The sequence below is a fragment of the Gouania willdenowi genome, chromosome 12 (assembly GCF_900634775.1).
Source record: "Gouania willdenowi chromosome 12, fGouWil2.1, whole genome shotgun sequence".
Lineage (NCBI taxonomy): Eukaryota > Metazoa > Chordata > Actinopteri > Blenniiformes > Gobiesocidae > Gouania > Gouania willdenowi.
In genome coordinates this window covers 21,021,205-21,034,982 of record NC_041055.1, presented here as the reverse complement: position 1 = coordinate 21,034,982, position 13,778 = coordinate 21,021,205, and the positions used below count along the sequence as shown (strand labels likewise).

Here is a 13,778-nt window from a genome sequence, read left to right as displayed (position 1 = left end):
TGTAATTGCCATGAAAATTCTATAAAAATTGTCAATTATAATTTAACGCAAAACTGGAGATAATGTTACAGTTCTATGTGCAGTTCTACACATATGTAGTTAACAATTATTAAAATATTTTTTTCATATCAAGCGTTCCCATATCTTACCATTTCAAAAAATAATTAAAACCTATATTGTCATTAATTAGGAAGCCAAACAAGGTGACCGATAGATAGGAAATAAATGGGATGGTAATTTTTTATTTTTTTTTTTTAAGAAAAAACTTAAATATCACCTTTTTACAGAAACTTCTTTTAACAGTTAATGCCTCTTTTAGTCCTGTCTTTTCATATATATTGTGTTTTATTTATTTATTTATTTTTTTAAATCCTGTCGCACTTTGAGATTTGGTATCAAATGTAAAGTACATTACAAATAAAATGTATCATTATTATTATTATTATTACTAGTACAGTGCCCGTCGGAAGTATGCATTCATGTGGGAGCATAAGGGGTATATATTGCGGGTGCAAAATGTGGGTGCAATTTTCCTGGTTTAATGTCATCATTATGTGTTTTTTTTTTTATCTTTCAAATGTCTTTTTGTATAATTATTGTTTTTGTTGCCATTGTAGTGTGATTCTGGAGTCATTTGGTATAAATATGGTTTATTTTTTTGTTTCATTTTACTCATTTAGTATATTTTTATTATAAATTCTGTGTGTGTGAGAGTGTCTCTCCATCCATCTCCTCCGTGCGTTATCTCTCGCGCGCGTCTTGCACATAATCCGTCGCAGGTTGTTAAGAGAGACACAGAAGTACCACAAAAAATAAATGTTTTGCAACACCAAAGTCGCAACTCTCTCTAAACGGCTCTGTGTGAGTTCAGTATTTTCATCCCAGTGTACTGTACGAACGCGCATCAGCCGTGTGTGTGTGTGTGTGTGTTTACATTGTAGCTGATAGCATCTTTCTTAGCACATAGAATAATATAAGAAAGACTCACCCTTGCGCAGAACAAACAATCATAGTGGAGCCGTGTTGTGGACCCATTATTATTATTATTATAATTACTTCAGCCACTGCTTGTTACAGAAAAACTTAACATTGACGCTAAAACATTTCGCAATTATATCTCGAGTCACTGTCACTCTTTACTTCATACAAAACTACAGTACGCCAATTAAGTCAACTATTCATCAGTATGCATGGCTATACTGTACACCCCCTCGACCAACAGAGAAAGTCAGTTACACCAGTGCCACCACTGGATAAGTTTGTGTAGAGCCCTGATAATAATAAAGATGATGATGCGGATATAATAGTATTAGCGAAAATAGTAATAGTAATGATAGTAATGGTTATAATAATATAAATAGTAATAATAGCAATAACAAAGTAATGTAATAAGAATCTAGTAACAATAACAAAAAATATTACATAATGATAAGGCAATATGATGATAATATAGCAATGATAATAATACAATGATAATAAAAATTATGATAATATAGCAATGCTAATAATACAATGAGAATACCAGTAACTATAATATAGAATATTAATAATTAAAAAGGAGTAAAAATATAATGGTCATCATAATAATGTCAATAACATTAATACAGCACTCGTACAATTATACAATAATAATAATAATAATGGGAATAACAAAATAAAGAGAATCCAGTTGTTATGTTTTTGGCCTGTTTTGAAGTCTATGCCTTTTGCCAAGTTTTATTTTTGATTCTGGACTTTTATTCCTCTAGTACCTGATTTCCTCTAGGAAATCATCTGATATGAATCCCATTAACTTTAAGATAAAATAAGATTAGTTAAAAAGTAATTCTGCATATATCTAAATATGCTTTATTTTCATTGTAAAAATGTGATCACAAATTATGAGTCATGATAAAATTAAAGGCGAGTTGGAGGTTTTCTCAGGTTAAAAAAACCTATTGTTTTATTCTTTAATTATATTTTGTGAAATATTTTTGTCCTGTTTTTGTTCCCCTGGCTTTGCATGAACAATAAAATCATGATGCATAATAATAACTCTCTTTGCAGCCCGTGGCATAAACTTGACCCAACGGTCTGCTGCTGAAAAAATATAAAAACAAAAAAAAAAAACTGTCATGCTTAGAGACGGTTTCCACTGAGAGACTCATTTCTCTGTTTTCCCCACAGTCTGCACATCAAATCAGGATTTTTTTTTGGCTTCAAATCAACAGAATGAGCCCCCTGTGGATGGAGACTCCTACACAGGCTGGTTTCATCACTCTCTGTAGTACATTGTTGTTTTTTTTTTTTGTTTGTTGGCTCGTGTTTATTTCTCTCTTGTCTGTTGAATGGAACTATCCATACAAGAATCCCTTTGTATCCTGAGATGATGTTTACAGGGCAAAGAGTTCTCGCCCTGCTGTGATTAGCATACAGTGTGGATCTGTTGTGCACAGACTTAATGACAATAGCAGATAAACATTTTAATAAAATGAAAATAATAAAATAATTGGAGAGCATGGTGAAGGCAACCAGTGATCGGAGCCACTGGGCTAAAGGAGAAAAGAACCGCTATGTGAGTGCAATGACAAGACTTCAATGGATCACTGAGGGACAGACACAGACTGATAATAACTGACACAATGTGAGGAGATACTGATAGACTGACAACAATAACTAACAAACAAACTGATATAGATTAATACAGACTGACACCAATAGACGCCGACTCAGAAAGGTAGGGCCCAATAAAATTCACGTTATTGGAATTGCAAACGGAATCACGGGATTGACCAATAAAAACTGAATCCAGTGTTGAACGTGGAAATGGACAGAATTGGGATGAAACGCCGTTACCGTGAGGAAAAGAATGTTTGTTATGGGGAAATGTTTCTGGGGACCGCTTATAAGATGCACCGTCCGCACCCCGCCCAATCTGGCTGCCGAAACACTGTCTAAACTGCCAAAAAACTGCACAACTCATCACTCACTCCAAAATACGGAGCCACCAGTTACAGCTTAACTTTAATGTGTCTGTGAAACTCTGTCAGTTTCTCGTCAAGTACTGGGGAGCTCTGTGAAAACAACTGCTCGGAGTGTTTTAACATAATCTGATCAGAGCTACAGAAGATCTGTGGGAATAGTTGTTCTGTTGTTGTGGACGAGACCATTGATGCCAGGGTTTGTAGAGTCTTAAACATCGTCGGCTCATGATAGCTTCTAGTATTGCCAAATATTCAGGCCCGTAGTGGTGAAATAACTGATGCATCTTTGCATCCATTTGTTTTTGTTTAATCATTAAGGTCTGGAATAATGTCATCAGGATCATTTAAATTAAGTTAATCAAAACTTAATCAATAAACCTGTTCAGATTCAGCAAACCACTGATCCCTGAGGGGGAATTGGGTGACATTAATGCTGCTCTCATACATCTTGAAAAAGGAGAAGTCAGATTAATCCATGTCAGTGCAACGTATATTTATATATATATATATATATATATATATACATTTTAATTGTATCTTACTCATTATTTTAAATTACATTTTTCTTTTTACATACATTTTTGTTTAATTATGGTTATTATGTTTCCTCACAGGAGTTAAAAACTAATATTTTTTGAAAAAAATTCATTAATATTTCTAAAGAAATGAAATAAAAAAATAAAAAAACTTTGTAGGGCCATAGAATGGCATACTGATACAGACTGACAGGATAATACAGACTGACAATAACTAACATAAAAATACTGATCAAGATTAATACAGACTGACACGAATAGACACTGACTAACACAGACTGACAAAGACTGATACAGACTGGTACAAACGTACCATCTGACAAGAACTGACAAACTGACAAAAGTACCGAATAAAATTAAAAAAAAAAAAAATTACATAATGTGTAGATACTAAAACGTATCCGGATACAATAATAGTTTTCAAATGTATCAATAATACCCCCTCACCCCACCACCACCACCACCCTCTCTCTCTCTTCACACACACAGTAGCAGTGTACCATGCACACCTCCCCTACCTAATATTTAGATGTTGCCTTTTATTTATGTTTTTGCACTACCTCGGATTACCTGGAACTTGTTGCCATAGTTGAAATTTCTTCTTGCACAACTCTTCATTTTTATGATTTAACCTGTGGTTCTGTTAATTGTTACATATTGTAATAGAGACTATTTTTGTATTTTTCTTGTTCATAAAAATATTTCCATTAAATTTTGGGGTCATTTTATGACGATGTTATCGAAAATGATACTGAGTACTAAACATTGTTCCAGAGCATTGTTATCGAGTTTAAAATTTAGTATCGTGATAATCCTAATAGAGACTGATATAAACTGACCGTCTAACAATAACTGACACAGACAACAACAACAGCAACACAGATACTGACTGATACTGAAGGAAATGGATTCTTACAGACTGATATAGAGTTAAAAAAGACTAATACAAACTGACACAAAGACCAACACTGACTGACACAGACTGATGCAAACTTAAAGTCTGACACAAACTGACACTGATCAATACAGACTGACACAGTACCTACAAATGAAATGAGGTAGCTACAGACTAAATCTATTTCCTTTTTTCTTTCTTTACTTTTCCCTTAAATTGAAATAGTATCATACTATAAACTTTATTTAATGCAGCCTTTAATTGAACTGTTTTTATGTTTGTTTAAAAAAAAAAAAAAAAAAAAAAAACAGTTTTAAAGATACAATAAAGATTTGAGTGAATGCAATTTTCAACTACTTTCGATTGAATTCAAAGAAAATGTTTATTCTGTTGCATAAATCGCTTCATAAAACTTGGTAGGTTAGACATTAATTCAAAGCTGTTCCAGAGTGAAGTCAGTACCTTTGTGATTTAATTGTGTTTTTATAATGCCTAAGATAATTTGATTCTTATTTTATTAATAAGATTGTAATATATTGCCTGTTAGAAACACCAGGCCATATTTTAACATTACTTGTACATTACATGATACTAATGTTGATAACTGTTATGCCAGGTATGTATTTTTAAGTCCAGGACTTTGTTTATCTTTGTGTAATTGTATATTTTGTATTTTTCTATGAACCCATGTTCCTAATAAATAAACAAACTACTGACAACTTTCAAGGACATTTATTAAATGTGTTTTTTTTCTTTTTCTCCTTTTAACTTATATGAAAATTGTTGTAACATAGCTTGTTTGTTTTTCTTGTAGGATATTTTTTTTTCAAACAAGCTAAAATAAGAGAGTTAGGAGATAAAAAAAAAAAAAAAACAGTTATTAAAAGGGTGAGTTCAGCTTCGCTGAGCCTGTTTGTGTAAATGACTTTTACATTAGCGTAGCATCACTGGAATAGAAGTGTGATGTTGGGATTAAAATTATGATTAAAAATGACCTCAGACAAACGTGCTCTTCCCAGTTTCCCTTTCATTCACCTTCAGGTAGTTCATTAATAAACTGAGCCGTTACATGGGAGAATCTCACCTCATTGATGGATAAAATATAAATCCACCCTGTTCACTCATTTGGAACATGAATATTAAACGATTACATCAAAGTGTGTTTACAGTTGTGAGAAGGGACTGCTGCTTATGTGATAAAATGTTGAACAAAGCCTTGAGCTGCTCCGGAGCGAGCCAGTAAAGCCTCCGCCTGCAGTGCACGCTGATAAACTTATCACACTGCTAGAAAAGATGTTTGTGCTGCTGCTGCAGTCCCCAGTGCCACTATATCACACACACACACACACGCACACGCACACGCACATGCACACACACACGCACATGCACACACACACACACACAAAGATGATGAATGTTCTCAAATGTATTTAACACAGTCTGAATGTGCAATAATGCTGGATTGACTTTTTGGTGGTTGTAGAAAGGCCAAATCTGAGGAATATAGGCGGCAGATTTACATTCTTAAAGGTGCAGTCTGCAACTCTTTTAAAAGTAACTTTTTGTCATATTTGCTAAAGCTGTCACTATGTAAGGACAGCTTTACATCCAACTAGTAGTTTGTGTGAAAAAAAACAGACTCATTGAGTCCCCCCTGCTGCTCCTGCAGCCTTTGGCAGATTGCCAGAATGCACCGCGACCGAGCAAAAAGAACCAATCAGAGCCAGGATTGTGCTTGATGGACTGTCTGACAGCTGTTGCTCACAGGCCCCACCCCTTTCCCTGGCTAGAGCATTGTCTTTTTTACAGTGTATGGTCTGGAGGAGTAGAAGATGGAATTAGCGACTTTTGTGCTCGCAAGGTAATTACTGCTGCTTGATTTACATTTTGTTGGTTTGTAATTGTTACACTAGAACTCTGTGGTGCATGTGTTGTTCGTTTGGGTTGCTGTAAGTGACACTGTGTTGTTGCTGCTTCTACTGAGGTGTGTGCACATAGAGAGAGAAGCGCTGCAGTAATATGCTTTTAACAGAGCATGCTATATTACTGTGATGTTGCTGTCGGACTGACGTTAGCTTGTTAGCTCTGAGGGAGGGACTTTGGAAAGTTTGGAGGCAGGGCAAGGGAGCAGCGAGGAGGGAGGGGGAGAGAGGGATCTGAGAGTTGCGGACTGCACCTTTAACCTTATGGGAAGCATTGAATCCTGCAAACTTCATCAGTGCATTGACCCTTTGTAACTGGATAAATAAAATGTTATTTCTTCATAACAAAAGTAGATGTTTTATTTGGGCACACAATAGTAAACCTGGGGTGATTTTCTGTTTTGTCCCAAATGCTTTCAATGTTAATTTTTATAAATGAATATCTAAAAATAAAATCTAACATTGTTATTCAAATTCAAGAAGCCATTTTATCATGAAAACTGATTGTGTGCAACATGTTTTATCCTACACCAGGGTGTCAAACTCATTTTAGTTCAAGGGCCAATTATGGACCAGTTCCATCACAACTGGGCTGCAGGTTTTAGCCGGAAAAACAAACATTTCATTATTAATGTACCCAAGTTTGCACTTCCAGTTATAAATAAGACATATACAGTAGTATGTAAGGATTCAACAGTATCTAAGAATAAGTGACAGATACTTACTGTAAATGTCCTTAGATTTTTTGACCAATTTGTATTTAATTTGGGGAGATTTTGCAGAATAATTTGAGCCAAATTTTGAGTTCTTTCAAAAACAACTTAATTTGCTAATTTACACAATGATTCATGTTTTCTCTGTCATTTTCACTTCCTGCTGTGGGCTGAATCGGATGCTCTGAAGGGTCGGAATTGGCCCCCGGGCCTTGAGTTTGACGCATGTGGCGCCCTATATGAGTGAACCAAGGTTAGCAGGCATAATCGAAATAACTCAAATAAAAATAATATTCTGAAAGTGTACAAAATATGTATTTTTATTATAAATTCTTCAGTACGTAAACAGTGAAAAATGTTCCCCTTAAAAAAAAAATTCCACTAAATGTACAAAATGGGAATAAATGGAACTATACTGCAAAAAATACATACTGCTAGTTCATGTGGATCTTGTTGGGTTCTTTCTTCTTTTTTACTATTGACTTTATATTTTGTTCAGCGCTTTGAGATGACTTTGTTGTATTTTGCGCTATATAAATAAAGTTGAATTGAATTGAATTGAATAAATAAATCCCTTTCACAATAAAAGCACATGATCTTAATAGTCAAAAACTGCAGATTCAATACAATGGCTTTACTACGACACACTTTTGGACTTGTGGGAATTCAGACTCGAATAACCTTAACTCACACATGGTTTTATGGAAGACGAGTTTCACCCATGGGTGCTCAGGAAGCACAAGGAATCGTTTTTTTTTTATAAAAGCCAATGTTTGGATTTAAACCGACAACTGTCTTTTACAGTTTCTCTCATCTTTCATTAAAACAGAAAATCACGTCTGCTTTGAAAACTGAATGGAGCCGACTGACATCTGATGAAACAACCACCACCAGAGAAGGTAATTCACTTCCTGCCCTCTGACATTTGTTTGAAGCTGTTGAAGGAGATTGTGTAGAATCTCATTTCAATGACACATCCAGAGAGGCTGATTTCTGCTGAAATATGGACGTAAACGTGAAGCCGCTGCTTTAAAGCTTAGATGTAGATCTAAGATTAATCAGAATCTCTTTAACAGGTTGAATTAAATGAATGCTTTATTATAATTAATGCTCACACTAGTCTCTTCCACGGGGGCAGAAAAGCTGATTTTCGCTTTAAACCCGATTAGTAAATAAATAAAAAAAAAAAACCCACATTAATTGAGTTGCCCTGGGACACAGTGAAAGTGGAAGCTGTGTAACTTTAGAGTTAAGCTCCTCTGGGCTCTAATCTCCACAGGATGATCATAAACAACAGCGAAAAGCACAATTAGACGCATGAATTACGAAAACATGCAGGTGTTTGTAATGAGTGCGCCAGTGGCAGCGTCAAATGTCGGTTCTTACCGTCTTTACTGCAGGTTTATTGGTTGCTGGAGCAAATCCCAGCTGACTGAAGGCACAGCAGGGAACAACCTACAATAGGATGCCAGTCTATTACAGGGCTAACAGGGTGGAGGCCTTAACCTAGGAGTCCTCCACTGGGAGCTAGAAATGCTAAGCAATGCATCACTGAGCAGCAAAGTCATAGTTAGTGTGCTGACTTTAAAGAAGGTTAAACTGATCTCATTTTAGTGATATGGGAGGATTACGCTGGACACCCTTTAATTCTAAAGGTTAGTTTTTTGTTGTGATACTATTATTATTAATTTATTTTATTACCTCTGCTTTCACCAGCGTTTATCTGTCTGTTTGTTTTTTTCTGTCAGCAGGACTACGTCAAAAAAGTACTTAACAGATTTAGACAAAAGTTTAAACCAAAGATAAACCTTAGGTGATAAAAAATTCCATTACATTTTGGAGGGAATCCGGATCAATATACTGAAAAATCTAAATATCCTTATCTCTCATCATTGGGAAAATTTCAAAAATGCACATCTCGGTTCGTAATTGACCGTTCTGTGTCAAATTTGACCCGGTTATGTTGGGTTGCTCATCAGGATCAGAATCAAAATTTTTCCAAAAAAATTGGACTACCCATACATTTGAATCTACTGTGTTGTTTTTTCTTCCAAGCCTTTAAAGCACAATATGTTCAACTCAAGGCCCAGGGGTCCAAATCCGGCCCTTTAAAGCATCCAATTTGGCCCGCAGGAAAAATAACAATGACAGAGAAAACATAAACTATTGTATAAATTACACAAATTCAAGCAAATTTCACAATATTTCCAAGGCCTCGAGTTTCCCCCTGATGGCAGTCATTTTTAACCACTCAAAAAATTGTCAAAAAAATCGAGGACATTTTGAGAGAATTTAAGTGTATTAAGAATAATGTCGGTGCCTTACTTATTTTACATATCCTTTATACGTAAGTGCAAACTAGGGCACAGTAATGTTGACATTACACATTTTCCCGCCTGTAATCTGCAGCGCAATTAAGATCAAAATGGTCCGAATTTGGCCCCTAAATTAAAATGACATCCCTGCTTGAAAGTGTCACAATCAATGATCCAGATAACTGCCAAAGAGGATATCTGGCACTTTGTAGAGGTTCACGTTCTCTTGTTTACTCTTACTGTGTATACACTATAATTGTAGAAACATCAGATCTCATGCAGACATGTGGAATTTGAAAAATTGAGCATGAGTAAAGCTGCACAAAGGTTTAACTGCATGATCTAATTCGAATTGAACTCGAGCAAAAACTACTGTATTCTATGCGTGAGGAAAAACATTAGTAATAACAACTCGTGCAGTAGATTTTTAAGACATTATCTGGTCTGGTTAAGAAGAAGCTTCATGTGCAGGAACACATGGAGAAAACCTGCACAGTGAGTTCATAATAAGTAAAGGTGAAATGATCACACCTCAGTTTAACTTCCTGGACATCTGCTTATCTGGATGAATCCCTGTCTTTGTTCCGTAGGATGAATATGCGATGACTTCCTGGAGTTTACAGGTGATTCGATGGAACATCCGTGTGCAAATAGATGCAGGAGGAGGCTGACCTTTAACAACCATGATGGATGCATGCAGCAGCAGCAGATCAGCAGCACATTCCTCATGATGTCTCAATCAAAAAGATCATGTGACTGCCACTCAGGATAGATTGTGTTGTCAGTGTCACAACCAATGACATCATCCTCCAGCAGCATCTTCTTCTTCATCATCTTCATCATAACCTGAGCTGAGCTCCTGTGTGAGTGCTGCAGAACTGAGTTACTGTAGATAGGGAAGGATAGGGGGGTCTCCTCCTGCACAGTCTGACGCCTGAGGGGGGATCCTCCTCCTCCTCACCCCCCCATACACACACACACACACACACGCACACACACTGGCCGCAGTCTATCCAGTTAAAGCAGATTACATAGTGACGATGAATGGACGTCGCTCCAAAGCTTTTAGTCCATTGTCTGAGCAGGCTTCTTTTTTCCAAATTAAATAAATAAATAAATAAATAAATATATATATATATAAATATGTGTAGTGATGCTTTGCAAGCTCTGATGTAAAGCAGTGAACCTGCAAGGCTGCACACAAATGAAAAGGACATCACGGGGATGATGATGAAGATGATGATGGTAATGATGAGGGTATTCCCTGCCACTCAGTGCAGCATCGAGTCCAAATGACAAAACCAAAGCCTCGGAAAAAAGAAAGCTAATTTTTTTTTAGAAATGCTAGTTCCGTGACAAATGTCTAAACTTACCTTCATTGCACCTCCTGACTGAGGAATCTGCCGAGTAATGTCGGGACGTCGACCATTGCCAGTGCACAGGGAATCAAACCATTACGTCTTCCCTCTCTTCATCCAGACGGTGTGTGTGTGGAGTAGGAATGACGTAATGGCCAGCAGAAGCCCCCAACCAATCAGAGAGCGCGTACGGGCTCCGTTGTCTTTAAGCAGCCAATCAGCACCGGAGTGGGCGGTCTGTACACTACGCGAGGACCAATCACAGACGCGACACGAAGAAACATCCACACAGCCCTCGTAATGATTTATTTATTTATTTATTTTTTAAACTCCATCAATTCCAGAATTTATTTCTAACATTTATAATTTTATTTCAACTGTTATTTCCCCGTGTGTCTTTATAATTATTTTTTTTTTCAACTAAGTTCCTGGCCGAGAGCATGCGCACTGCTATTTATGTTTGTACAACACTAAAAATACACGTGTACTCAACCGAGTGTGTGTGTGTGTGTGTGTGTGTGTGTGTGTGTGTGTGTGTGTGCACACGGTCTGCAGTAAGGAGATTACAGCAGGTTTATAACAGTTAGATCCCGCCAGGGGGCAGCAGATAGCGTTTTTATTTTTCTCATTAGAATTTATTTATTTATTTATTTTTAGCCTCAAAGAAAACTGTATGGCCGTATATTTGTGCCTTCATTATTCAATTAAAAAAAGTTGTTTCAGTTTTCAAAAGTGGCTTTTTATTGCATTAATAGTTTTTCGTGATTGAATAAACACATGACCTACCATAATATGACCAGACTACAAAAAAGATGACTTCAATAAAATTAAAGAATATTTTTAAACAAACAATAAAACCCTTAATAAAAAAAAAATAATAATAATCAACGAAAAAAAGTGCTTAAATGCAAAAAATAAATGAATAATGTTTGATCACATGCTTACTTTGATTAAAAAAAATGTTTTTTGATTTAAATGAAGTTTTTTTTTGATTGAATTACTTTTTAAAATTTTTTATTTAAACATCTATTTATTTTTATTGAATATTAAAGACAAATCTACCTTTAAAAATGCATAATGCATAAAGCATCATAATCATGAAGATATTAAATTTACTTCTGCTGCATTATGAGTGAAAGAAAAACAGTACATCAAATGTAATAGATATATTCAGGATTATGATCAGGTAGTGTCATTACAGCCTCAGCACTAAACAGCGACTTCATTATATATATATATATACTTTTTATGCTACTACATAATACTTTCTGTGCAGGTCTCCAGGCCAGCGATGACACACTTAGAGCTTCAGACTTGGCCTAATCTTCGCTGTGCACTTTCTACATCTTTGGAGGATGGAGGGTTAAAATGCAGCAGAGTTGGTGCTTTTCCTCCCTGCAAAGGATGACATACTGTATGCTGATAAAGCTGTTCAAAATTCTGCATTTAAGCGTGACATCTGTTAAAAAAGCAACACATTTCTATTGCCAAAAATAGTGTCCCATATTCTTTTTTACAGTCTGAAAGACAGTAATCTGCAGTAACTGGGGCACTTTTTTAGATGCCTAATCTTAAATCCGGCTTTGGTGATTTCCTTGGTTGTTTAGGCTGTAAAAGTGTCGAAAAGCAGCTTGGGTGAAAGTTTTTGTCCCATTTATCTATTATTGAAAGTTTTACTTTCAAAACTCCCCTTCTAACAGTTTTTCTTTTGACAGAAAGAAATCTCCAGCAGAACTAGGTTCAGAGGTGCCAGCCATCTGCCTCGACTGGTTGGGGTTAGTGGACAGGAGGAAGAACGGGACACCTGGTGCTAAACTACTGTATGTGTAAGTAGAATGAGAATGAGTAAGGGGTGGACATCAGTGTCAATGGTGTGTAAGCAGTGTGAGCAGTGTGATGAGTAAACAACGAGGTTCAGAAGTGGGGGGTTGGGCAACCCGGCACATCCTTGTCTGACTGGACTTCACCCATTGCAAACCATCAGAGCTATGTGTAGATGTTGGAATGTGTTTGAATATAGTGTTGGTGTTCTACGATATAATCTTAGTTTTTAGTTCCTAATTTTTTAGGTTTAGGGCTTTGTTTTTAGTGGTTAGGTTGACGCTATTATACACGCTTTAGCAAATAAGTAGGTTTTGAGTTTAGCATTATGCTGCGTTCACACCGAGTGCGTCTTTTGCGGCACTGGACGCATCTGCCGCACGAAACATTCCGCATGTGTCGCAGGATCAAAAAATGCGCATTTGAGGTAAAGCCCCGCCCACCAGCGACACATCCAACTCGGTGAGTTTCACTGCCTGCTGAAGCGAGGAGCTGCGCTCCTTTTTCTCCTCTCATAAACATTACCACCAGTGAATAAAGCTGGTGTGATTAGTGGCTAATGCTATCCTAGCTCAGTGCCGACTTTCAAAGATGAAAACTACAGAGAGAACTTTTACCTGCTACCACCACCTCCTCACTGTTTTTCCTTTCTAGTCCGGTCCAGATTATAAAGGCTGGTGTCCATGTTGACTGCCTGACGTCATTGTTAACAAGGACTCTGATTGGCTTTCGTCAAGCGAAACAGTCGCAGGAGTTCAATATTTTCAACTCTTGCGGATGTGCGGATATGCGTATAATTGGGAGAGCGCTCGCACGGCCAACGCTCTTGATGCACGGATCGGACCGCACCGCCGCACAGGAAAGATTTTGCATCTAGGATGCATCTGTTGATTGACTTTGAATGTAATCTGGACGTACAAACATTTCGTGACGCATCCGGTGTGAACGCATTATTACAGGTGGAGAGGGTAGCAGCCTCCCCGACTAAGACTGGGAGCTGGTTCCAAAGGCGAGGAGTCTGGTAGCTGAACGCTCTGCCTCCTGTTCTACTTCTAGACAGGTTTGGAACTTCCAGTAGAGCAGCAAACTGAGAGCTGAGAGTTCTGCCTGGACAATAGGGCACTAACAGGTCTTTAAGATAAACAGGAGCTAGATCATGTACAGCTTTATATGCTAACAGGAGAAATATTTTAAACTCTATTCTAGATTTTACAGGAAGCCAATGAAGGGAAGCCAATACTGGAGAAATTTGCTC

The 13,778-nt window shown here is 36.8% G+C and overlaps 1 protein-coding gene across 2 annotated transcripts in view; it reads right to left on the bottom strand.

Moving 5' to 3' along the window:
• Window positions 1-10,825, bottom strand: part of rnf34b (ring finger protein 34b) — a 31,179-nt gene extending 20,354 nt beyond the window's left edge. For both annotated transcript variants that reach the window (XM_028463513.1, XM_028463514.1), the window contains exon 1: window positions 10,718-10,825. In XM_028463513.1, coding sequence (XP_028319314.1) covers window positions 10,718-10,723 — 6 coding nt within the window. In that variant the 5' untranslated portion in view covers window positions 10,724-10,825. The remainder of the gene's footprint in view (window positions 1-10,717) is intronic.
• Between the last annotated feature and the right edge of the window lie 2,953 nt (window positions 10,826-13,778).